The sequence below is a fragment of the Mesocricetus auratus genome, unplaced genomic scaffold (assembly GCF_017639785.1).
Source record: "Mesocricetus auratus isolate SY011 unplaced genomic scaffold, BCM_Maur_2.0 Super-Scaffold_100006, whole genome shotgun sequence".
NCBI lineage: Eukaryota > Metazoa > Chordata > Mammalia > Rodentia > Cricetidae > Mesocricetus > Mesocricetus auratus.
Genome location: NW_024429190.1, coordinates 87,508,905 through 87,533,385, shown reverse-complemented (window position 1 = coordinate 87,533,385; position 24,481 = coordinate 87,508,905). Strand labels below are relative to the sequence as shown.

Genomic DNA, 24,481 nt, shown 5'->3' with positions numbered 1-24,481 from the left:
AAGTCTCCCTGGCTGCATGTTTTTAAAGCAAGAGGCCCTCAGTGCTGGCCACCCTCCACTCTGCAGCCTCTCTCCGCCACTGAGTGCCTTAACGCAAGATTGTGTGAATGTTCCACACACCAGAAAACTCCATTAAAGACTAAAGAATACCTCACTCAAAAAAGAGAGAGAAAGAAAGAAGGAAAAAAATGAGAGAAAGAAGGAAAGAGAAAGAAGGAAAGGAAGAAGGAAAGAAAGAAAGAAGGAAAGAAAGAGACAGAAGGAAATAAAAGAGAGAAAGAAAGAAAGAAAGAGGGCTTGTGATATGGCTCTGTCGGTGGAGGTGCTTGCTGCCAAGCCTGGTGACCTGAGTTCGATTCCAGGAACCCACATGGTGGAAGGACATAACTGTGCCCATGCATTGCCCCCAGTAAATAAAAGAATAACAGAGCAAACCCTTCGAGAACCCATGTCTGCCCTCCTGCTTCCCTCCTTGCATGAACACACCGAATAAAGCTGAGACGTTTAAAAAAAGAAAAAGAAAGTCAGTCATCACTGAAGATTTATAGTCCTGCAATGGCAGCTACAAACACACAAGTTGAGACTTTCAGGAAAATAGGTTAAAAATCCAGTTGGAGATGAGGCCTGCCCCCTCTGAACACCTGTGTACAGTCTTAACTTTGCCTTAATGAGACACCACTTATCTTCCAACACAGAAAAAAATCAATACTGGATCAATATGGATAATCATGCTGGCTCTGACCTTTTGTCCTAAGACACAGTTAGCGGCAGGGTTTAGTGTTACTGGGATTTACCCAGAGACTTGTAACAGTAAATAATGATTCATTTAAGAATATTAGCCTGCTTTGCTTTAGTGAGTGTGGCAGGTGGCTGTGGCCTTTCAATGGCATATGCCTTTGAGAAATTACATCAATATATGCATATGATGCATCTTTTCCTCCAATTCATGCATCAAGTTAATTAGTAAAGAATCCCCAGTTTCATATTTTATAAGAGAATGTGCCCCAGCACTGGCTGAAGAGAATATAGTGAAAAGATGAAAGGAAAAGGAACCCCAAATGTTCTGCAGGAATTTTTTTTAAAGAATTATGGATTTTGAGACAGACAGCAGCATCTCGGGAGGCAGCAACACAGCTATAGGCATCTCTTGGCACGGTTGGCCAGACAATGACAAGTTTTCAGTTCCAAGATCAAGCACTTAAGTAGGGAGTGGAGGAGGGAGCACCCTGTCTCCCCATTAGGGAACACAGTGCTCCTTCCTGGTGTGCTCCCAGTCATAAAGGGGCAACTCTGAGGTCCTTCAAGATGATGTGACTCTAACTGAAAACACAGGACCCTGCATAGGTCTCCTTCCCGACACCCTGAATATTTCCTATTGCAAGTTGTAGACTAGGACCTCATAGTCAGACAGCAACGGGGCAGTGGGGTTGTTGTCTAAAACTTGTTTTCACAGCTGGCTATTGTTGATAATAGAGTGGCTTTCTTTAGTGGCTCAACCCAGGGCCAGGGGGCTAGCGGGGAAGAAGAGGTTCAGGGGGAAAGCAAGGGGAGTACCAGAGGAGGGAGAGGTACTGCCCCAAACCAAACCAAAACTAAAACATCAAAACATTAATCACCACAGAGCAAATGCTAACTTTTATAAACGCTGTAATTAAATATACTATATTATGCCTTAGGATTAACTTCACAGAGAAGATTGCTTTTGGGGATTAAAGGGTGTCATGGTCTTACAAATTATAGAAATCCATCAATTTGGTTCTCTATACATGATACTTAGAATGAATGGGTTTCTGGAATACCTATTATAGCATTACAACTCTCTGGAAGTTGTTGCTAAGTTCCCTGTGTAGGATCTGTTTGCTTCTTTGATCTTTAATAGAAGAAATGTCTTATTGATAGAACATTAAATACTTATTAAGATCAATAGATACTGCACTTTAAAAAATATTGGCTATTTTGAAAAATATCTCACTTGCTTCTATATAATGACTTCATTCTTCATGATTGTGGATTCATCAAATTTTAGGGAGCAATGTCTAGGTAAAGTGTGTCTACTTCTGTTTGACTTTGACACTGTAATAGTGCAACATGGTTATAAATAGCTTCTCTACATGGATCAGTAAATGCCTCAAAATGAACATTTGCAAATCATAACATTAACGTTCCAGTGTGTGAAAGCCTTAGACCATTTAACTAATTAGGATCAGCTTTGAGGAGGAAGAGTTAAGAAGAGTGTAATGTGAATTTTGGTCTGAATTGGGATGGGATCTGCCTCCCATGCTATTCCACCCAGGGAATTACTTCACATATTTTCTCTAGCAGAGAAGCCAGTAACACTCACTTTGAACAGCATGCATCTATTTCTACCATACATTGCGTGCATGACCATGGAAACCAGCTCTCTGTAGCTGTCATATAAAAAGAAAGCAAGTGTTCGGGAATTCCCGCGTTCAATAGAACCCTTTACTCGCTCAGCAACCTCTTACTGCTGTTTCTTTTCAGATCTCCAGTGCCCAAATGCAAAGACTCAAAGAGGCAGATACAACAAAACTTGAGGATGAAATGGAAACGAACAGAAGCCAGAGTCCCTACCTTTTCTTTGTGAGTGCGGTGGCGACTGCACTTGAGTAAAAGGCTTTTCTTCGGGGAGATATGCAGGCTGGCTGTACTGACTGAGGGCCATGTCCAAGTCAGAGTCCTTGCTTTTGAAAAGGTTTCCAGGGTAACTACAGGTATAAGGCTGATTCACTGCCCAGGCCTGATCCATATATATGCTGTTACCAGGCACAGCGTGGACATCACGACCACTGTAAGCCGGACTGTCTTCCAGATACGCGAGATAGTCAGTGACCTGCATGTAGCAGTGGCTGCTGGCAGCTGGGCACACTTCCTGGACCTCTGGCACACAGTGGTTCATTTTGTTACCCAGGTTCAGATTCTCCTTTACATACACACGCTCTACGCATGCATTTGCCAGCCCCCTGCCCCCTGGTGCAGGGCACATACGCTGAGAGCATACATTCATTCATACACATGAAACCAGGGGATGAATAAACATCACCAACCAGCCACCTAGCCTGCCTCACTTCAGAGTGGCCCCCGATGTGCTAAACCCCTGCTTCGTTCGATGCTGCATCTTCCAGCTCTCCTGCTGTTCCAGTGCAGTGGAGAGCAGACTTAGGACTGCAAAGGTCTTAAGCTGTGTACGCAAGCTAATTCCTGGGGAAGATGGCAGGAGGGTAGAAATGGCCTCTACTTGATTAGGGCAGCGAAGGAGAAAAGGTGCCTATTGTGCTGAGGCCAGGAAGTTCATTTTAAACACAGGTTTAACCCCTTTCAACATGATTAGAAGATGATTACTCATTAATGCCCTTGTGGTTGACAGCTTAAGCACAGAACATTACCAAGACGTCTTAGAAAATACCCTTGGGTATACAGACAATCCTAAAATCAATAATCAAGTTTATTAGTGTGAACCACAGAAAAGCCACTAGTAATGAGCCCGGCAACTGGCTCCGGGACATTAATCCAGTTGTGCAAATATTAGCATGTGATTCCATCACGGAATCTCAGCACTTGGCTTTCAATAGTCGGATCTGGCCATCCTTTCATCGTACATGGGTCCTGCTGGCCGTTTGCTTTCAATAGTCGGATCTGGCCATCCTTTCATCGTACATGGGTCCTGCTGGCCGTTTGCTTTCAATAGTCGGATCTGGCCATCCTTTCATCGTACATGGGTCCTGCTGGCCGTTTGCTTTTTTGTTGTTGTTGTTGGTTTGTTTTTTTTTTCAAATTGACGGTGTCCTGAGTTCTGATCTGTTCCTTGCAGCTGATCAGTTTCTGTATTGTCAAAACTGACTAATGCAAGACCAAAAGCTTAAATGAACTTTCTTTATCCTTTGTTTGGGAGGGCGCTGGGTGTGCCCTGTGTGCTGTGTGAGCGACACCCTTGTGCAAACCCAGTCGTCCTTTTCCAGGGGTGTGCAGCCAGGTTCTGATCAGAACCTCGTGGGAAATACTGTACATGTTTTACTTCCAAATCTGTCTTTGGAATTCTGGTTTTAATGTCATTTAAGTAGTATTTATATATTTGACATTTAAAAACAGTGATCCAAGAGGAAAAAGTGTTTTCTGTAAAACTGCAATGTCTTTAAATAAAGAAGTTAAATACCAGATTAGAATGTAAGAGTTTGCTAAGAGTCTTATGAGCAGCTTTCCTAGCTGTATATGTAGCTTGTCCATGTGTTCTAGATCATCACCTCAGTGAGGGTTAGGACTCTTTGCTGCCCAGCTGTGAGTTCCTTTCCTTTCTTTCAGAGACTCCCAGGCAGGAGCCACAGGTAGTGATGTAGTGATGTTTACATTCGAGTCCTTGATGGTGTTCAGTGTGTGACCTTTCTGGCATTTCTCTACTGGGGACCTCCAGTCCATGGTGATAAGACTGTCACTTTGTACATGTCATTCCAGTCATAAACTGTGACACCGAATTAGGTGGCAGGGTCACACACAGCAGGAAGAAGGAGGGGGTGCTATATAACCACTCAACAAATTGCCCGTGAGTTACAAAGCATGGAGGTGGCAGATACAGACACCACTGTGCCACTAGGTCATGGTCCCTGGCACTAGAGAAGCTTGGCACAGGTGCATTAAATGTACAAACACAGGTGGTCACAGCAGCAAAGCTTTTGAGTGATGACATTTTCATCAATATAGTAAATGGCCGTGACTTAGCTGATAAGCAAAAGATGAGTTAAAATGAGAGAAGAAACCTAGGCTGACTCAGACAGCTGGGTAGTAATTAGACTCCTTGGAAAACCACAACAGATCCATAAAATACAAAACAAGTAAAGGAATACTCTCCAACTGGTACACTTAAACCTGGAAAAACCGAACTGCCAAGGGTTAGTTTCCACGAGGCACCAGGAACACAGCTGGCGTTTTAACAGCGTCTCCTCACTCTGATGACTCTAAAGCAAGTGAAGGTTTATTTGCAAGCGTTTTTTTTATGAACACACGCACATGCGTTACAGTTAGCATGTTCTGCCTACTGAAAAACGTCAAAATATTGCATCAGAAGCAACGACTATTTTCTGCAAACTACAGGAAGGAGGATCCAAGCCTTATGTTTGCTGTCTGATCTCATTTATTTATCTTAAATTTCTCAATCAAATCTTAAATTTCACCTTTCAGTACAGACTCTTTCTTTCTTGGCCTCTTCTACCTGGAGGTGTGCACTGAATCTCAGAGTTTGCCATTGTACCCAGCATATGGTCTGCCACCCTCCTGATTTACTTATGGCACAGATCCAAGCTGTTTCTTACTTTCCACCGCCAGAAATCTCGATGAAAGCCAGAGTTTGAACTTTCCTTCCAAAGGAATACTTAGAAGCAATGCTCAGAAGTCTGAGTATGGATGAAGACCCACGCGACCCTTCCCTGGAGCGAGATGGATACGCTGGAGGGAATGGGAACAGCTCCAGTGAGCCTCCCCCTTGCGGTTCTTTCTAAAGGAGGAGACCCATCTCTCCCCACCCCCACCGAGACAGGGTTTCTCTGTGGCTTTGGAGGCTGTCCTGGAACTAGCTGTTGTAGACCAGGCTGGTTTCGAACTCACAGAGATCCGCCTGGCTCTGCCTCCCAAGTGCTGGGATTAAAGGTGTGTGCCACCACCACCCAGCTCTTATCCATCTTTTAAACCACTTGCTATTATTACTGTTTGTAGTTAGTAAATGAAGTAGCAGGTTTCCTTATAGTACCCTCTTCCCACCTGTTACACTGTTCTTATTCACACTCACTGTCCTTCCCCATCTCCCCTCCCCTAGCTTCCTGGCTCCCTTGCTTCGGCGTTCAGCTACAAGTATGTTCCTTTTCCACCCTTATTTTAGACCCTTCCCAAACCTCTTTCTACTTCCATACAACTCCACACATTGCGTTTAATTATGTGGATGTGTTTGTGTATATGTGAGTGCTGGTGCCTGCCTGTGGAGGGCAGAGCAAGCAATCAGATTCCTGGGGGTGGCACAGGGCTGGAGTTTCAGGTGGGGGGGTCACAAGTGGGTTCTGGGAATCGAACTCTGTAAAAGGAGTATACATGCTCAACCACTAAGCCACCCTTCAGCCCTTCAGTGTTAACTTGTATGTTTTATATAAATCAGAACTAGGTTCTTGTGAAGGTTGGTCTTTTCACAACAGGTGGAGACACTCTTTACTCATAACGAATGCAGGTGACTCTGATTGTCAGTAGCAGACTTGGTTAAATCACATGGGACAGGAAGCAATGGCCACTGTTACTGATGACAGGCTTTGCTTGCCTGTCTATGAAGTGACAGAGCAGTCTGCACAAGTCACGTGTTATGATTCCAGGTGAGGTTTTACTGAAGAGTCTTAAACTAGTGACAAGCTAGCTATTTAGTCACTTGAGAAACAGAAGTCATGTGATCTACAGTATATCAAATTGTGTTCAATAAACTGGGGAGGGCTTCCACAGTAATCACGAGATGTCAGTCAATGGTGACTTGTGTAAATGCATCTTTTTCTGTGGATGGAAAGAAACAGGCTAAAAGGACAAATCTAATTCTGTTTGTTGGGAAAACTGGAGGCAGACAGCAAACCTTCAAGGGCTCTCAAGAAGGGCAATTGCCTTTTTCTCTCTTACTATTTTATTTTACACTGTGTTGTTTCTCAAATACATTTGCATATGAAACTCAACTGAGAAGTTTTTAAACTTGGATATCCATGTGTTTCTGCAGAAAATCAGACTGTCAACATTGGTGAAATCTTAGCATCAGGAATTTTGAGAGAGGCTGGTCTCTAGCTCTTGGTCTTCCTGCCTCAGTCTCCTGAAGGCTGGGATTCCAGTGTGTGAGCCTCAAGGTCTAAAATTCTCCAGGCTACTCTTCTAGGGAGCAAAGTTGGAGGTCCAACGGTGGTAGCTCTTCACCATGGACCAGGGTACCTATCATCTTAATCCTTCATCAGCTTCATGATGAACTTATGTTAGTTTTTAAAACTTTGTCCTCCACCCCCAACGTGGCATTGAATCCTTTGAGTTCCTAGGCATGCCAAAAAGACAGCTCAAGAGGACACACCGGGAAGGAACAAAGTCAAACGAAGTGTAATGGATTTGATGTGTGAACATAAGGGCCCTCTCCTCATGGCCATAGACAGAGGAGGCCACCTGTGAGCTGGCAACGGGCAGAAGAGGCCACCCATGAGTCAGCTTTTTAAGGTGTGTAGGTCTCAAACATGAGCCAACTGCACAGAAGGCCTCACAACTGAATTTACAATGGCATGTACTGAGAAGGGATGAACCAATCTAAGGCAACTCATCTGGCAGGGGCTCCCATCTTCTGCTCCAAGGACAGATCTTAACTTTCTGCTGTAGTGGTAGACACTCTAAATCCTACTTATGCATAGGGTCCCTGGGGGAAAAATACTTGCCAGTCACCCTTGTGCCTGGATGTTCCTAAAATTCTAGCCAATCAGTTGTGATAGAGAAAGCAGTGTAGACCAATTTCTAGGAAACTCAAAACCCAGCATCAAAGACAGCAGGTGCATTCCATTTACACGTCCTTTGTCCTAATGCATGAGTGATGTCTGGCGTCCTAGCTACCGCTTTGGATACTGAGGCTGGTGGATAAACGACTGGAAGGAGTCTAGGCTGATCAAGTCCACAACTCTGCCATATTGTACTGTACTGGCAGTTTCTGGAATTTTTTTCCTCATGAGAGAAATAAACTGATTGATGTCATAGTTTCTTCATTCACAATAGAGGCATACATGCTTTTGCCTTGTTCTAGAGATTAGGGAATTTACTTAAGTAAAACCCTTAGAACAGTGGCAGATTCAGTCAGCAGAAAAGGCCTCCACAAGATAATAGTGATCTTCATCACACACCTGAAGGGCTGTAGTTCCAGAGTGGCCTTGGCTTGCTCTGCATAGCCCACATTTTCAATCCTAGTCAGAGGGCAGAAGCTTTGACCTATGTGCTAAATAAAGCAGTTTTTATTTACTCTGTTTTGTCAATAAAGTTTTATTGGCATTTAGCCATGCTGCACCACTGCAAATTACCCCTCACGGACATCTCCCACTCTCTAGAACCTTTCATTCCAGTGTCCCCTCATAGCCTTCTAGTTTCAGGGCTCTGTGCTGGCTAGTCCTATGTCAACTTGGTACATAAACTAGAGTTATCTGAAAGGAGGGAACCAAACTGAGAAAATGCCTCCATCAATTCTGGCTGTAAGGCATTTTCCTAATCAGTGATTGATGGAGGGCCCAGCACATTGTGTGTGGAGTCAGGCAGTGGTGGCAGTGTACCCCTTTAATCCCAGCACTCTTGAGGCAGAGGCAGGTGAATATCTGTGAGTTCGAGGCCACCCTGGCCCACAGAGCCAGTGCCAGTACAGGCTCCAAAGCTACACAGAGAAGCCCTGTCTCGAAAAACCAAAACCAAAACAACAACAACAAAAGGAAAGAAAAAAAACAAGAAAAGATAAATACAGCGGATTAAACAAGCCAGGGGGATGAGCCTATAAGCAATTGCCCTCCGTGGCCTCCAAATCAGCTCCTGCCTCCCAGGTTCCTGCCCTGTTTGAGTTCCTGTCCTGACTTCCTTCAGTGATGAACAGCAATATGGATAATAAGCCAAATAAACACTTTCTTCCCCAACTTGCTTTTGATTATGGTGTTTTGTTGCAGCAATAGAAACCCTTACTAAGACAGGCTCATGACCAAATAACCACAAAATTCCATGGCACATCCCTTCCCTTCACTACCTATGCCCCACCCCTCAGCATGTATGCAGGGTTTTCTAGCTTGTTCTTTCTTGACACAGGACCTGGAATGATGTTTAAGAATCGCCGACAGGTAACTCCATGTCCCTGTGGTTTCTTCCTGCAATAGAACGAAGCATCTGCCCTTGACACACGCTTTCCCCATCCCCGCACCCACCCCTTTCTCCTGTTCCCTTGGCGCCTGCCCAGTCCCTGCCCTGAGAGCACTCCAAGCTCTCCCTGGCTTCAAGGACACTTCACATGCTTTCTTCCCTTGCTCCTCATAGAGATTGCAAATATGCCACTTTCTCTGGCTCAAGAGTTGCTGGTTCTGTTATGAACCTCAAGGCCCATGACCCTCACTGAATACACAATATTGGCTCTCAGACAGAACAGGGAGGACCCCCCAGTGCACCAAGGTCTGTGCTTATTATTTTTTCACAGACATTATTTTAGCCGGGTGTGATAGAATGTGACTTTAACCCAGGCACTTGGGGGGCAGAGACAGGAGGATTTCTGTGAGTTCAAGACTAGTCTGGTCTACAGAGCAAGTTCCAGGACAGCCCAGGACCATATAGAGAGATGCTGTCTCAAAAACAAACAAACAAACAAAAAAACAAAAAAAACCCCCAAAAAAACCCCCGAAAGATAACATTTACATCTTGCAGGGAGTGTGTTTTCTTAGGTGTGGAGCTGTCTTCCAGCATCCACCCCGTCTGCTGATGGAGAACAGAAGGAGAGTCTGTTTATCAGCCCTCAGCTGGTGTGGGCTGTGAACAGCCGCCCTCACTGTCAGTCATCTCTGCCCTCGGATGTGTTGTAGAGTGGCTAGAACATATTCTCTGGAGGTGGGACCCAAGTAATATGGTAAGGAATGGAGTCATGGAGGAGAATTCTCAGCGCTTGTGAGAACACTCCAAACAAACAGACAAGAGTCTTATGGCCTCAGTTTCTTCCAAACACGGGATTCTTCTTGGAACATGTTTCCATGCTCTTCCCAGGTGTAGCAGATAGGAAAGAGGTTGCTTTAGATTACTCATTACAGCTGGCTGTTATTTGTTTATTTAATTACAGCTGGCTGTTATTTGTTTATATACCTCTTTGAAAAACCACGTTTTTGCCACATGTGGGCTTGTCCTTGTGTTTGTATACATTTTAAACTCATAAGAACTTTACTCACGTGACCTTTGTTAACTCTTGGAGTATAAATTGTCTGATGCTCTGAATAAAGTTGGCTGTGTCATGAGTTTAGTCTGCCTCATTTGTCAGCCCCATTCTCCCAGGTCCCATTGCCTCTAGTAGCAGGACCAGTCTCCCATTTAGGCATGGAAAGATCCTCAGGGTAGGTGAGATGGGGGGTATCTATAGCGGTTTACGATGCTTTCTGAGCGTGACTACTTTGTCTCTGATATCTGGAATCTTCTGATCCATTGATTTTGAAATTCAGGACTCCAAGGTGGGCATAATGGCCTGTGCTTGTAGTTCCAGCATCTGGGAGGCTGAGGCAGGATGACTGGTTGAGCCCATGAGATCAAGACCGGCACTGGGCAATAGAGTGTGACCCTTTCAGAAAGAGGAGGAAGAGGAGGAAGAGGTGGGAGACAGAGGAAGGGAGGGGTCTAGAGAGAGGCCTTATTGCAAAACTAGAGACTCTGAAAATATTCATCCTGAGCTAGGATGAAGCTCAGTGCAATGACTTAACATGAAGGAGACATACAGGTGGGATGGGCTTCACTTCAGTTCATCTGGAGCAAGGCTAACTAAGTTCCTGGAAGTCTGGGACCACCCCATCTTAAAGCACCCCTCCAAGCACTTTCCAGCTATATAGGAAACATATGGAGGCCGAGCCCTCTCCTAGGCTTCTCTGGGTTGTAGGATCCAGAGTTTTGAAGCTGTGCATTTTGAAAGTACTTCACTTATCCATGAGGAAATTAAATCAGAGGTGGTTTAATGAGGAAAGCCAGTTTAAGGGAGAGACATGAAGGAGAGCGGCACCCCTAGGAACAGGCAGAGAGGACACCCAGGAGAAAAGTCCCTGCGACTACAAAATGGGGCAGAGAGGATACCCAGGAGAGCAGACCCCTGAGACCACAGAACAGGACAGAGAGGACACCCAGGAGAGCAGACCCCCTGGGACCACAGAACAGACCAGAAACCCCAGAAACAGTCCTGGTTCTTCTGCTCCAGGCATGGAATGTTAGACTTGAAGAACTATTGTGGAGGAAGGGGCTCAGCTCAGGCCTGGGATGGGTTTTGTCTCCCTTCAGGGTTTCTAACCCGTAGAAGTCTGAGTCATTCAAAGAAGGGATTTTAGTTCCTCAGCCATAGACGCGTTAATCAGTGTGACCCACAGTGTCTTGGTAGCCATCCTGTGTTATCAGTACTAAGTGACCACTCTGCCCTTCAGCTTACTGTGACTACTGGGCTATATCCACATGGCCTCCCCAAAGTGGTCCAATAATGTCAGCCCTGAGAGATGCCTGAAGAAAAAGCAACAGAGGGCTTTGGTGGACAAATAAACAAAACTCTGTGTCTTCTTCTTGGAGGTTCAGATGTGCAAACCTACTAGGCTGTGGCAGCATTACACGTGCGCATGTGCGTGCACACTCACACACACACACACACACACACACACACACACACACACACACACACACCTGTGATCTGATTGATGTCTGTTACAGATGAGCCAAACCTAGACCCCTGCTCTTCTGGGCTACATGTTGGTTGTAGAGCCAAATGTGGGGGGATGAAGGAACACCTGGAAGTTGGATGCATTTCTGAAATTACATGTGAGAGAACACAGATCAGTCCAAGAAGGAGAGCTCTTGGTCTGAAGGGAAAGTTCCCAAGGGTCCCCGAGACTAGGCTGTGTCTTCAGGCTCTCAGACTAAGTCTGCTTTGATATGGACAAGCTCACAGCTTTTTTCTTTAGAACATTTTGTACTGTGAATTTGTTCCTAATTAAATTTTTTTTTGGCTCCTGGGGTTCGATAAAAGCTTTTTGATAACTCTATCCTGTTGCAACTCCACAAAAGGGTAGCAAGGGGAGGCTGGCTCACAATCCTCCACAAAACAAAATGTGCTTTTATGAAAATGTGCATGGGAGAGACACAGTGCGGCTAACTGAGGGGGACAGAATATGTTGATGAAGGCAGAGAGGAACGCGGAAGTGGGGAGAAGACACTCTGGGGCCGCACTGATGGCTCTGGCCTGTGCTGGGGGAGCAGCGAGTGAGGAATGGAATAGGTTTCTGGAAGGGAAGTTCTGAAGGCCTGAAATGCTGTGGCCTTCTCCAGCCGCCTTAGAGCTCAGATTGTTGTACTTCCTTAAGGTGGGATGGCTATCCCAGCACATTCATGCGGAGGTTCTGCTACCTCATTCTCTGTGGCTTTCAGTAGAAGTGTCAGTAAAAGAAAGTAGCCTTGGGGCTCTCACAAGGGTTGTAGACCAGATCCCTAAGTTCTTTAATCCTGGACAGTGGCTCTTGGATCAGTGACTCATATCTTTAGACACTTCTTAGAAATGCGGGACTCAGCTCTGACCTAGTAGACCCAAAATGTGGGTGCCTGTGCAAGCCCTGTCTGATTCTGATGCTGGCTATAGTCTGAGAGCCACTCCTGTAGAGAAAGGCAGGTGTCCTCTCAGCTGGTTCCTGACCCCCTCTCCAGCCTCACTGACTGTTGTGTTGAGTTCAGGATTCTCAGAGCTTCTTTTGTGCGGCCCATTTCTCTTTGCCCTGCTCCTGGCTGATGAGTTGCCTTTGCTTTTTGTCCAAAAGTCGTTAGGCCTAATTAGTCAGCTCACTTTTCCTGGTCTATAACTTGGCTTTGTGTGATCTGGTATGTCCAGACAATACGTAGCAAACTGTCATTGCTGCTCAGGCTTTGGTAACAAGCAACGACTTCTGGCATCTTTGCATCTCTGAATACAACAGTATCATAACTGCATGGATATTTGGCTGTCACCAGCCTCGCACAGCCACCACTCAAGGGTGGTAGAGACATTTCCCTACCATGCTGTCTTTTCTCATGGGCCTTCTATTTCTGATTAGTTCTTTTTAGTTTTCTCCAAGGGGTGGCCTGTCCCTTCTGTTAGCCTATTTGGGGGAGGTAGTACAGGGTTTATTTTTATCCCATGCTGGCTCAGAACATACTATGTAGTCCAGGCTTGTCTCAAGCCCATGGTGATCTTCCTATTTTAGCCTTGCCAGTGACTTGAGGTGTGAGCAACAACACCTGGCTCTTTGCTTGCTTTTTGAGACTGGTGTTACTTTGGGGCCAGTCTTCAACCATCTTCTGATCACTCATATCCTTAGCAGGTATGGTGGTTTGAATAGGAATGGCTTCCATACACTCATGTGTTTGAATGCTTGGCACATAGAAGTGTGACACTATTAGGAGGTGTGGCCTTGTTGGAGTAGGTGTGGCCTTGTTTGAGAAAGTGGGTCACTATGGAGGTGGGCTTTGAAATCTCATATGCTCAAGCTATGTCCAGTGGGACTCAGTTCACTTCCTATTGCCTGTGGATCAAGATGTAGAACTCTCAGCTACCTCTCCAGCAACATGTTTGCCTGTATGCTGCCTTGCTTCCTTCCATGGTGATGATGAACTAAATCTCTGAAACTGTAAGCCAGCCCTAATTAAATGTTTTCCTTTATAAGAGTTGCTGTGGTCATGGTATCTCTTCAAAGCAATAGAAACCCTAACTAAGACAGTAGGTAACCCTATCAATGCCTTCAGTTTCAACTGTTGTCCTGTGGGCTGACAGTGATCTCTTTGTGCTCATCAGCCTTTCACCAAGCACCTCCTCCCTATTGTGTCCAAGAGACCTCACATGCCAAGACCATATCTACATGTGCTTCCATACAACATGATGTTTAACCTCCACAGTGACTCCTTGGTGCATCATTGAGGATGTAATATTTTAATAGATGAAAAATAGTCAACTGTGCAAGAGGCATAACAAGTAATCTGAAGATTCAGGGTTCTAACTCAGATCTTCTCAAGGAAAAGCTGTGTGCTTGAACTTTTCCTAATATCTTTGTTTCTTGTTAGTATTGCTATAACATTGTCACAAAGAGTGATAGCTGTTCTGTGCTGTCCCTATCTCAGCTAAATTCCTCACTACTGCTTGAAAAGCTGAAAATAGATCTTCTAAAAGATCTAGCTATGCCACTCTTGGGCATATACTCGAACGATTCTACATCTTATTCTCAGAGATACTCATTTATGGTCAGTGTGATGCTGATAGCCAGAAATTTTGATCAATGATGGATCCTTTTTACAATATTCAGTTGTTTAGAAAAGTGGAATTATAAATTTTTCAGCTAAACAGATGACTCTAGAGACAATCATCCTGAGTGAGGTACCCTAGATCCAGAAAAACAAAGTGTTTTCACTTATATGCAGGTTTTAGCTTTTAAGCTTTAGATAAGTGTGTTTCATTTAGAATTATCACAGAAGTTAGTTAGCTAGTAAGGAACCAGGTGAGGGGAACAACTCTTTTAAGGAAGGGGAAATAGAATACAGTTTTATAAAGGGATAAAGGGGAATCTAGAATAGGAGAATTAATGGAGAAAGGAGACAAGGTAAAGAGGGGAATATGGGAGGAACAGCTAACACTAAAAGTCTTTTGAAGAACCATAAAGAAACCTACTCCTGCAGAAGCTTTAAATGGAGTTATGATACCCCAACTAGACATCATATACTACCAAACAAAAACCCCCATTTCCAGAAATGGGTCACATATTTTTAAATTATTGGACAAAGGGGTCCTACAGAAATGACCCTCCCCAAAATATTACAAGCTCTTGTCAATGCTGTCAGTTATCCATTGCAACCTGACAATAATGCTCTGTTGCTAAAGACACCACTTAATTATTGAACTTAGAGAAATCAAGCTGGTTCTCAACTTGTAGCCTCACCCCCTACTGACTAGCACTCATGGTTCTGGAAGATACTATGTATATTGCTGGAGAAGAAAAGCAATCATCAATATCACTGAGCTACAAACCCTGAAACCCATAACAATGACCTGTCTGCAAGATATACTGGTACAACAGTGGCATAAATGTTATGGGAACAACCAACCACTTACATTGCTGAAGTGGCTAAGAACCTGAGACTAGATAGGTCATGGGCCCTGGGTAAAAACCTACTTTTATTGTTCTGGCTAAATTAGCATAGCAATACAATGACTCCAGTATATCTATTGCTATAGTCATAGGCCAGTGCATTGCTGAACCCACATCAGCAAAGCTTTTCCTTACAGTAATATTGTTGTACCATTCATGTAGTCATCCACACCGTTTGATTGCCCCTTTCCTTTCCTTTCCTTTAGTCTCCTTTTCCTCCCAAATAGTTTTCCCTCTATTTGTGTTATGTATGTACGGATCTATGTTCACATATTTATTTATGTAAGAATCTAGGTTCCATATATGAGAGAAAAGAGGATTTTTTTCTTTCTTAGTCTTGGCTATTTCAATGAACATGATGATCTCCAATTCCTTCTATTTTCCTACAGATGTCATAATTTTGTTATTCTTTATAGTTAAATAAAACTCAATTGTGCATAGATGTCACATCTATTTAAGTACTCCATTATCCATTATGCATTGTATTCATACATGAAGTTGTCAGAGGGCAAGTTAAATTAATTAAAACATAAAAAATCTGTGAAATAATCAAGGAAGACACCTGCTATTGATTTCTGACCCTGATTTGTGCATGCACACTCCCACAGGAAACAGGTACACACACACAGACACACACACACACACACACACACACACACACACACCAACAAACAGGAAGCAGGATCTGTACCCTGGATGCTTACAAGCATCAAGTAACTGAAAATAAAGCACTTGAACAGCGTGCATGGTGCCCTGGGATCAAGCACATACAAATTTAAGACATCCAAAATGCGCGCACATATACACATGAAAATTGCATACAACCTCGGTGTGCCATGTGAGGTTTTGACAGATGTATACCTCATTTAAGGAAACAAACAGGAGTGTTCTTCACTCTAACTTAATGCCAGGAAGCCAGGAGAATTTTCAACACTGCCTGGTTTTCGACAGATTGACTGCCAATTTATGGCCTAGACTCCATGTGTGTCTCTGTTAACTGGGACTTCAGCATGTGCTACAGCCCTGCAGACTTAGAATACACTTAAGTGAAAATTTTTTGTAGAAACCAAGACAATTTCGCCAGGCGTTGGTGGCACACGCCTTTAATCCCAGCACTTGGGAGGCAGAGGCAGGCGGATCTCTGTGAGTTCGAGGCAAGTCTGGTCTACAGAGCGAGTTCCAGGACAGCCTCCAAAACAATACAGAGAAACCCTGTCTCGAAAAATAAAAAAAAAAGAAAAGAAACCAAGACAATTTCACAGTGTTTGTTGCCTCAGACAGGTATGTTATGAAGCCACAATAAACAAGGCAGGGCCCAGACGCACTTTAACGCTATTGTACGCCATTGTAAACAGAAAGTTCAGCTTGCTGCCAAGTGGAGGATGGGTTACAGATGAAACAATATTTGAGGAGGGAATGGGAGAGGATTTGTTACAGACATTAAAAAAATAGGACTGATTTCTTGCTGATCTATAAATGGTGAACTGAAAAATCTTAATTTTATTTCACTCAAGGTTCTAGAAATTACCTGTTAAATATTAAGACTAGCCTAAAATACACCACAGCTGTTTTCTAAGTTAATCGGTTTGGGTTAAGGGAAGGAAAGAATGAACAGGCCAAATGGTGAAAAGCTGTGTGACAGCAAAGCCCTTGAACTGTGAGGCTGGTCTTCCCCTAAGACTCATCAGACATGCACTAGCTTCTAATGTGTCACAGCGGACAGAAAACAGACAACTGTTAGTGCCAAGGAGCTCACCCTTAGAGCATGAGTGGATGCTTAAAAAGAGGACTTTCACCAAACTCACTTCCGCTGAGCACAGTGAGATAAGGAACCAGTTCCTACAGAGAGGCATGACCGACTCACGTGAGGGTGTGAAGACATGGGGCTGGAACATGGATATTCTCTGATTCACATGATTAAATGATGCTGTGACTTTTTACTACTTCTGCTAAAAGTCATAAGGAAACACCAGTGAACCCCAACTTCAGGGAAATACAGAAGAATAAGCCCATATATCTTAAACAAAATACCAACACTCAGAAGGGCAGAGAAGAGAAAGACTTTGGATCTATTCCAGGTTCAAGTAGACTGACCTGAGCCTGGGAGACACCATGTTTATTGCAATAAGTGAGGCACAAACAACAAACTGCATGATCTTACTTAGATGTGGAATATAAAAGGGTCAGAGAGAATGGTGCTGTCTAGAAGTCATCCACAGGAGGCAGAGAGATGGACAGATGCTGGATGAAGATTACACTTCGGTCAGGAGGAAGACGCTCAGGGGTCCAGTATAGCATGATGCAATACACACAGTTGGCAACCATGGGCCCTTCCCTTAAAAGTTATTAAACGATTAGATATTAAGTGTTCTGACCACAGCAAATTATAAAGATGTGAGACGACATGAGGAGGACAAGCCTGATTTAAATAAACATCAATGTAGACAGATATCACAGTAACACATTCTATACTACAGCTAATTCAATTTTTATTTGTCAGTGATAGCTTAATAAAGTTGTAGAGAGAGGCCCATGACCCCAAAACAACTAATTGAAGCATATAACCCTGTATCCTGGGTCAGAAAGCAAGACTGGAATAAAGGACAACCTGTGGTAGCAGCCTATTAAATCCTACAGAGTCAGGCCCTCTCTCCAGCTTAGTCATATTTCCCTTCATTGTGTGGGAAAAGGGACAGAGTGTGACATTTGAATAAAACCTGTCAACTAGAAAGTAGTTTGCATGAGAGTCAAATGTCCTGACCTTGATAATTCTGCCATGGTCATCTAACCAATTGTTTTGGGAGTTATTCTAAAGTGTTTGGTTAAGAGGACTGATTTTTATAACCTACTGTTAGTGGTTCTGTGAAATAATAGTGCTAGGTAAAAATCCAAACAATACCCTCAGCTACACATGCAGATAAAGAGAATGGTGTGGAATGCTACTGTGTGGGTGAGAGGTGTGTGGGTTAACCCAAGGTTACTCTAAAAGAAGATACCAAAAGTAATTCTGGAATCTGCCTTGGTGATCCTTCAGAAACCATGCAACATAAAGGACAAATGGAGGAAATGTGCACAAGATTCAGTCTACATATCTTGAAAAAAGTCACTATCCTGAAAGATGGAGGGAACCAACTCCAAAAGTAGGCAGTATATATACAGTATATACCCAACATAACAATAAGTGAACCCAAAGGGCCTTTGGTCTGTTGGAGAAAACGATGGGCCAGTTTAATGAGTGTGACATTCTCAGCTTTTGTAGAGAGATGTTGGCTGATTGTGATCAACTGTGAAGCCTTCAGATTTCCCCCAGTCCTTTTTTGGGGAAAGAAGGAAAATAAAGACACAGGTACAGAATTGTCCTTCCAAAGAAAACTAGGGTTAAGTATCACGTCTATGAGCACTGGGACAAAAGGAAGGCACTGTACCCTAAGAGTGCTCATGAATATTAAGTGGGATGAATCCATATCAGATAGCTGTCTCCATAGAAACCCATTTGGTTGAAAGTGCTGTGAAAGATTAACATGTATTTTTCCTTTCCTAAAGGGCAGTGGATCCTACTTACATGGATTTTGACCTTTACTTTTATATCTGAGGCTTATTATAAGGAGTTCTTTGCAGAGCTAGTCAAACAAAGAGCCCAGTAAGTATCTTTTCATTAATTCTAAGGTTTGATTTAAAATAGTTATGGCCTTTAGAGCTGCATATTGTGAGACAACTATGAGGAATTGGGGGTGAAACCTGCCATCCATAGCCTATTGCCATCTAGACAAATAAACCATTGGCCCCCACACAATATTCTAACTCAAATGCCAGGTGGCTTTGTAACAGAGACATGAGTTAGACAGTCCTATTTCAGTTTGGTGCTCATTTCATGAGGCAGTAATGTTTAGTAAAGTCAATCTCCTTATATAAGTCAATATTGACACATGTCACACGGATAGGACTTTGCCAAACTTGTAATCCTGGTTCAGGTCAAGGTCACAGAGAATGGCCTTGGGTCATGGGGGTTTCTGACTCTCATCTTATTTCCAAGGTCATCTGTTTCTGGGTTTCTGGTACCCTGAACAGGCTTATGTCAAGTAGGCTAAATTCATCTGGATCTGAAAAAGTTATCTGTAAGTACAGCTCACCATCAGAACCAGTCACTGTATAGTCACTGGAGTGAGGGCAAGCCACTGGAATTTGTGACACCTTTGGTATGTGACCTTGGGATCTCTGGGATACTCAGACCCAAAAGGTCTGTCCAGAAGGAGCTGGCCACACCTTCAGGGAGAGAGTTTATTATGGAGTACACAATGCTTTCAGAAATGTTTGAGGGGATTTGTGTTGGTGGTACACTCCTTTAATCCCAGCACGTGGGAGGCAGAGGCAGGAGGATCTCTGTGAGTTGGAGACCAGCCTGGTCTACAAGAGCTAGTTCCAGGACAGCCTCCAAAGCCATAGAGAAACCCTGCCTCAAAAATACCAACCAACCAAACAAAAACACAAAACAACAGAAACACGTGAGGGAAATGAAAATGGGGCCTGGAGGACCTGAAGGTTTCTGGGACAAACACTGAAAGAGATGGCATGAGACATACGATTTTTCAGTCCGTTTGGACTGTGCACTAGATATTCATGGTGACCACAGGTTGGGTATCTATCTATCTATCTATCTATCTATCTATCTATCTATCTATCTATCTATCTATCTATCTATCTATCTGTTTGGCCTGTGATGATTTAACATACTAACACTGTCTTCCTCATAAGTGGAAATATGATTTCAATATTGAAAAACTAGCAGTGGAATGTAGAGCCTTGTCCTTTATCTGTCATCAATTAATCTCTATGCTGTTTGTTGGAGAGAATTAGTTATTCATCCAATGCTAAGTGGTTAGATTCAGAGCCAGAACCAATCCATGAATGGCTGGTCCCACATTTCCAAATGTTATCTGGATACTGTAGAATCTGAGGATTCTCAGGCTGTCTTTATAGTCAGGATCAAAATGCTGTTTACATATTTGCCTAAATTTGACTGGAACCTCCTTGCAGTTTCAATCTGTGTCAGAAATGGCAGATGGCCTGGGTCTTCTGAGTGCTTTGTCGCTGTTGACCAAACACTTGTGCCTGACTTTGAGAACTACCTGTCAAAAGTACCACGGGATGCAGCCTCTCTCTGTATCTATTCCCCTTCACCCATAGTAGAGCTGGCTCAAGTCAGTGGGCTTAGTAGTCAGTCATTCTCCCATGAGTGTTGGGCACTCCCAATACCCACACTACTTCTCATGGTCTTCCCAAGCCTCATTAGAGGAGTAAATCTTCCATCTACTGATCAGTCTCTGTAACATCATCCAAGAGCTTATTTCTATCAAAAAAAGGTCTCCATTTTTCAGATAATAAAATGGAGATTAACAAGGCAAGTGCCTTGCTCAAGTTTAATAGGTAGCAAGTGGCGGAATCAGGAATACATGCCAGGCTGTGTAATCAGGTGCATATGGGAACTCACCATCTCCATCATGATGGGCGGGACCCCTGTACCTGTGCCTGATGTAATGTGAGTGTTCCACTGTGCCAACTACTTTGCTTAGGATCCCGGGACAGGATAATATCAGAGAGACCTGAAACTTGCAACCAGAATGTCTGAATCGGACCTCAATTCAGCTATTTTATGTATTTGGTGATTTTTCATCAAAGGTTTTAAAAATTTAAAAGCCTTGCAAAAATATTTTGATTGCTACTAAGAACCAACTGCTTGTGTCCCTGATCTACCCCGATGTGATTCTCTGCTGTGCTTTATTCATCCACCTTCATTTCAGTGCACATGTTCTGTTGGGTGACTTGAGGTCAGAAAGGGCAACAGAAACCAGAAAGGCCCCCAGGTTAGACGATGATGTATATCCTGAGAACAGTAATAATTTATTCAATCTCTAATAAATTCTAGAAAAGATATTGAGGGCTTTTCTCATATTCTCCTTTATCTATACAGAATAAAAAGTTCATTCAACCATATCTCCTTTATCTGAATGGAAATGTGAAAGGTCATACAATCGCATTACCCTATACTCACATTCTCCTTTATCTGTATGGAAATGTGAAAGGTCATCCAATCACATTACCCTATTCTGAGGATCAGGGAGGCTCAAAGATTCACTCTGAACTTGCGAGTTAGAAAGCAAGAATTCAAGATGTGAAAACATAGACTCTTGCTATTAAGCAGTCATATAAGATATTCATTGATACACTATTGGAAAGATCTGTGAAGACACTTGTATGCAGAATTAAGATCAGCACCATATTCCCTCTAAGTAGCTCCAGAAGTAACTTTGTTGTTCACCTGGGAACTGGTCCCTATGCATATTAGTTCAACTCTGCAGATTGTTAATGCATGCTTGCTTTTTATCAAGTATCCCTAAAGAGCATTTCCAAAATAAGCTTTTCATTTTTCTAATAGATGTCTTAGACACACTTTGATTTATCTGAACAAATCCTTATGGTTAGAAAGATTGATGTTTTTTCCAATTTATTAGCCACAGGACCAAAGTGCAAAGAGTTGAACTTTCAGGCCCTTGTATAAATATTTCTGAGGGGCAGGGTATCTTAAGAGGGACCAAGTGATCAGATTTGCCTTTCTCCAGACACAGCCACACTGACCTTGGAATGCCCACAGGGTCCATCTGTATCTCAATGAGCAGTGAAGTGGGTGGACCTGGACCTTGACTTTCTGATGTCTCCCTTTCTTCTCCATTAACGTTTCCAGTTTGTTTTCACTCCCTTCCATGTTAGTTGGTACCTTGCCCCTCCTTTCGAGTTCTATCTGTCCCTCCTTACTTACTTACTTACTTACTTACTTACTTACTTACTTACTTACAGTGTTTGTCTCCTGCCTTTGAAGTAAGAAAGCACACAGCTATCTCCTACATGCCAGAAACTGGAAGTGAGCCCTCGCTATCATGTTGAGCACTAATGCTCCTCTACTGGCCTAAGGTGTATGGATGACTGCTCTACTCAGTGGGACTGAGTATCATGGTCTGTGGTGAGTTGGGTACAGTGGAGAGCACAGACAGATGGAGCAGCTGGCAGACCTGTGGAAGGACTCCAGCTGTGTAATCCCTCACCTTCTCAATATAGTTCACTTGATGATGTCCTTGTGTTTTGCTTAAGGACAAAGACAGTGTTGACTGCTGAAAGGGTGAATGCCTATCTTGAGGGATTACAAAGCACACAGGGATTTGTGCTTATGTCTCTGACTTTCAGGGCACTGTGTTATCTCGGTGAATTGAGAGCGGTGTATCATTTAAAGTGTTATTGTCAATAGAAGCCACCTGTTCTTTAAGAAGATCATGGATTAACAGTCATCTCCTCTGTTAATAAAATAAATTTTATTATTTAAAATTACTTTAGATTGTCTAAGCTTTGGGGAATATAAATTGATATTATAGCTACAAGAAAGAATAACCCATTGCCAATAAATGTCAGTATTCAGTAGAATATTTTAATGTCAAGGGAAAATAGGTAATTGATGATTACCTATTGCTAAGCACTAAAAGGTGGTCACAAATGATGTGCCTCGGATGATCTGAGTTTATTCAAAAGTAGATAGAAAAGAAAGAACTGAAATGTAATAGTGTTTGTCCTTGGTAAATGGAAAAATATTTTTAAAAATTATTTGTAATTTTACAACTTAATGAACCTTTCATTTTTTTCACTGCAAAACCATGTGCAGCATTTAGAATGAAATAAAATGATGCATTAAATGTTCTGACTCTTCTCTCCTTCTGGGACCCTGAGATTCAGAAAATTAGGTTGCTGTTGTCCTGTCAACAGTGTCCAGAGAGGTGGCTGTCATCCCAACAGCCCCTCTGCTTCCTTCCAGAAAGCTCCTGGCTATTGTGGAGGCCCCATTTTATGGGTTTGGTGGGCTGCTGAGGTCTAGCTCGAACCAGTTCCCTCCCTATCTGTGACCAACCTTCTGAGCTTGCTGAAGTTTAGGGGGTCTGGGTGGTCAGAGGGGCTCAGAGTTCCAATCCTGCAGTAGGGGCTTTCCAGAAAGGGAACGCCCAATGGAGTGTTACCATGGGGTAGGGGGTGAGTGAGCATACTGTCAGGCTCGCAGTGTTCCCAAGAGGGGCTGCCAGCTGGCTTGTAGGGCAGCAGGGACTGGAGGGACAGGCATATCCCTGTGTGTCCACTAGGTGGCAGGCCCTTTCCTGCCCTGAATCTTTATGACTCTCTTAAAGGCTTGGGACACTATGGTCTAAAGGGTCACTAGAAGGGACAGTTGAAACAGATTCTATGTTTCATTCAGCTCTAGGCACTCCAACTCAAAGGTCCACCAGGGATCTCACGTTCTCTTTTCTCCTTCCCTCTAGTCCTTCTTTTAGTAAAAGTCTCACTATGTAGTCAGAACTAGCCTCAAACTCACTGTCTCCCTTCTTTAGCAACACATTTGGGGTGCTGGGGTTTCAGAGTGAGTCATCACGCACAGCTTAGAGTCTCATTTCTAGTGATCTGCTAGAACTACTGTTAGTACCACTCTTTGGTGTGCACACTTTGAGCACAGAACAAACCAACTTGGACTCTGGGAAGGGAGGAGGTGGCACAGTCTCTGACACAGAATGTGAGGGGGCTCCAGGGCTTGTGTCACCCACCAGGTAATTCACTTAGCATGAGGGCAACTAATAAAGTACAGATGCACTGCTTGAAACACGAGGTAGAAGCCCCAAGTAAGCTCCAAGCAAAATACATTTAAGAACATCACACATGCAAGCCAATGATTCCCAAATGATTTGAAGTAAGAGTATTAAGAAACCACCCATTACAGACCAATGCATTCCTTTTCTTGCTTAAGACTTTGGCACAGTTCTGGTCCCATGTGGCTGATCAGGCAAGTGCGACAGCACCAAACTGGTGTGTGCCAGGCTCAGTGAGTGGCAGCCACTGATGATGCGTCTGGGTCGTGGGTGGCGATGATAACGTGCTGTGAAAGTTTCTGAAGCGCATCCGCCATGTCTCACCTTGCACCAGCAGGGAGTGACAGCGATCAGTTCGCAGCCCACAAACCACGCATGAAAGGTTCTGGTCTAGCTCTGATAGAGTACTAATCCAGGGACGGACTTATTGTGCAGCTTCAAGCAGTCAATTTATTGCTTTGAATGGCTGAACCACATGTTAGCCTTTGTACATGGTTCAAGGCCATTTGGTTCTCATCAATTACATCTAGGGTGCTGGGGATGAGGCTAATAAAATGTCCTTTTGGCTCAAGTGTTCTTTCTTCATGCTTAGATATCACGTTTAATGTCCTCAACACAGTAATCCCTGGACAAACGCTAGAAGATAAATGCATGCAAGAGTAGGTAGGGCATCAACTGCTTTAAGGGTGGTGGCCAGCTAGGAAGTAAATGCCCAGTATGAATGGCCATCAGACAACACTTTCTTTATAGACTCTATAGACATAGAAACTCAATGGAGCTGATGGAGAAGAACCAATTCCCAAGGGAAATGTAGGCATCACTCACCAGTGTGCTCATGCATGAGGGGAATTTACTTCAGTAGATTCTTAGGTTTTGTGAATCAGGCCATTTGGGTATCATTTC

General features: G+C 43.5%; 1 protein-coding gene across 9 annotated transcripts in view; it reads right to left on the bottom strand.

Moving 5' to 3' along the window:
• Thrb (thyroid hormone receptor beta) overlaps nt 1–24,481 on the bottom strand; it is a 355,538-nt gene that overhangs the window by 47,377 nt on the left and 283,680 nt on the right. The window contains exon 1 of one of the 9 annotated variants that reach the window (XM_021233522.2): nt 2,593–3,015. The exons of the other annotated variants lie outside the window; for them this stretch is intronic. Within the exon in view, the coding sequence (XP_021089181.2) occupies nt 2,593–3,004 (412 nt within the window). The 5' untranslated portion in view covers nt 3,005–3,015. Of the gene's footprint in view, nt 1–2,592; nt 3,016–24,481 lie in introns of those variants that run through there. 9 annotated transcript variants of the gene reach the window in all.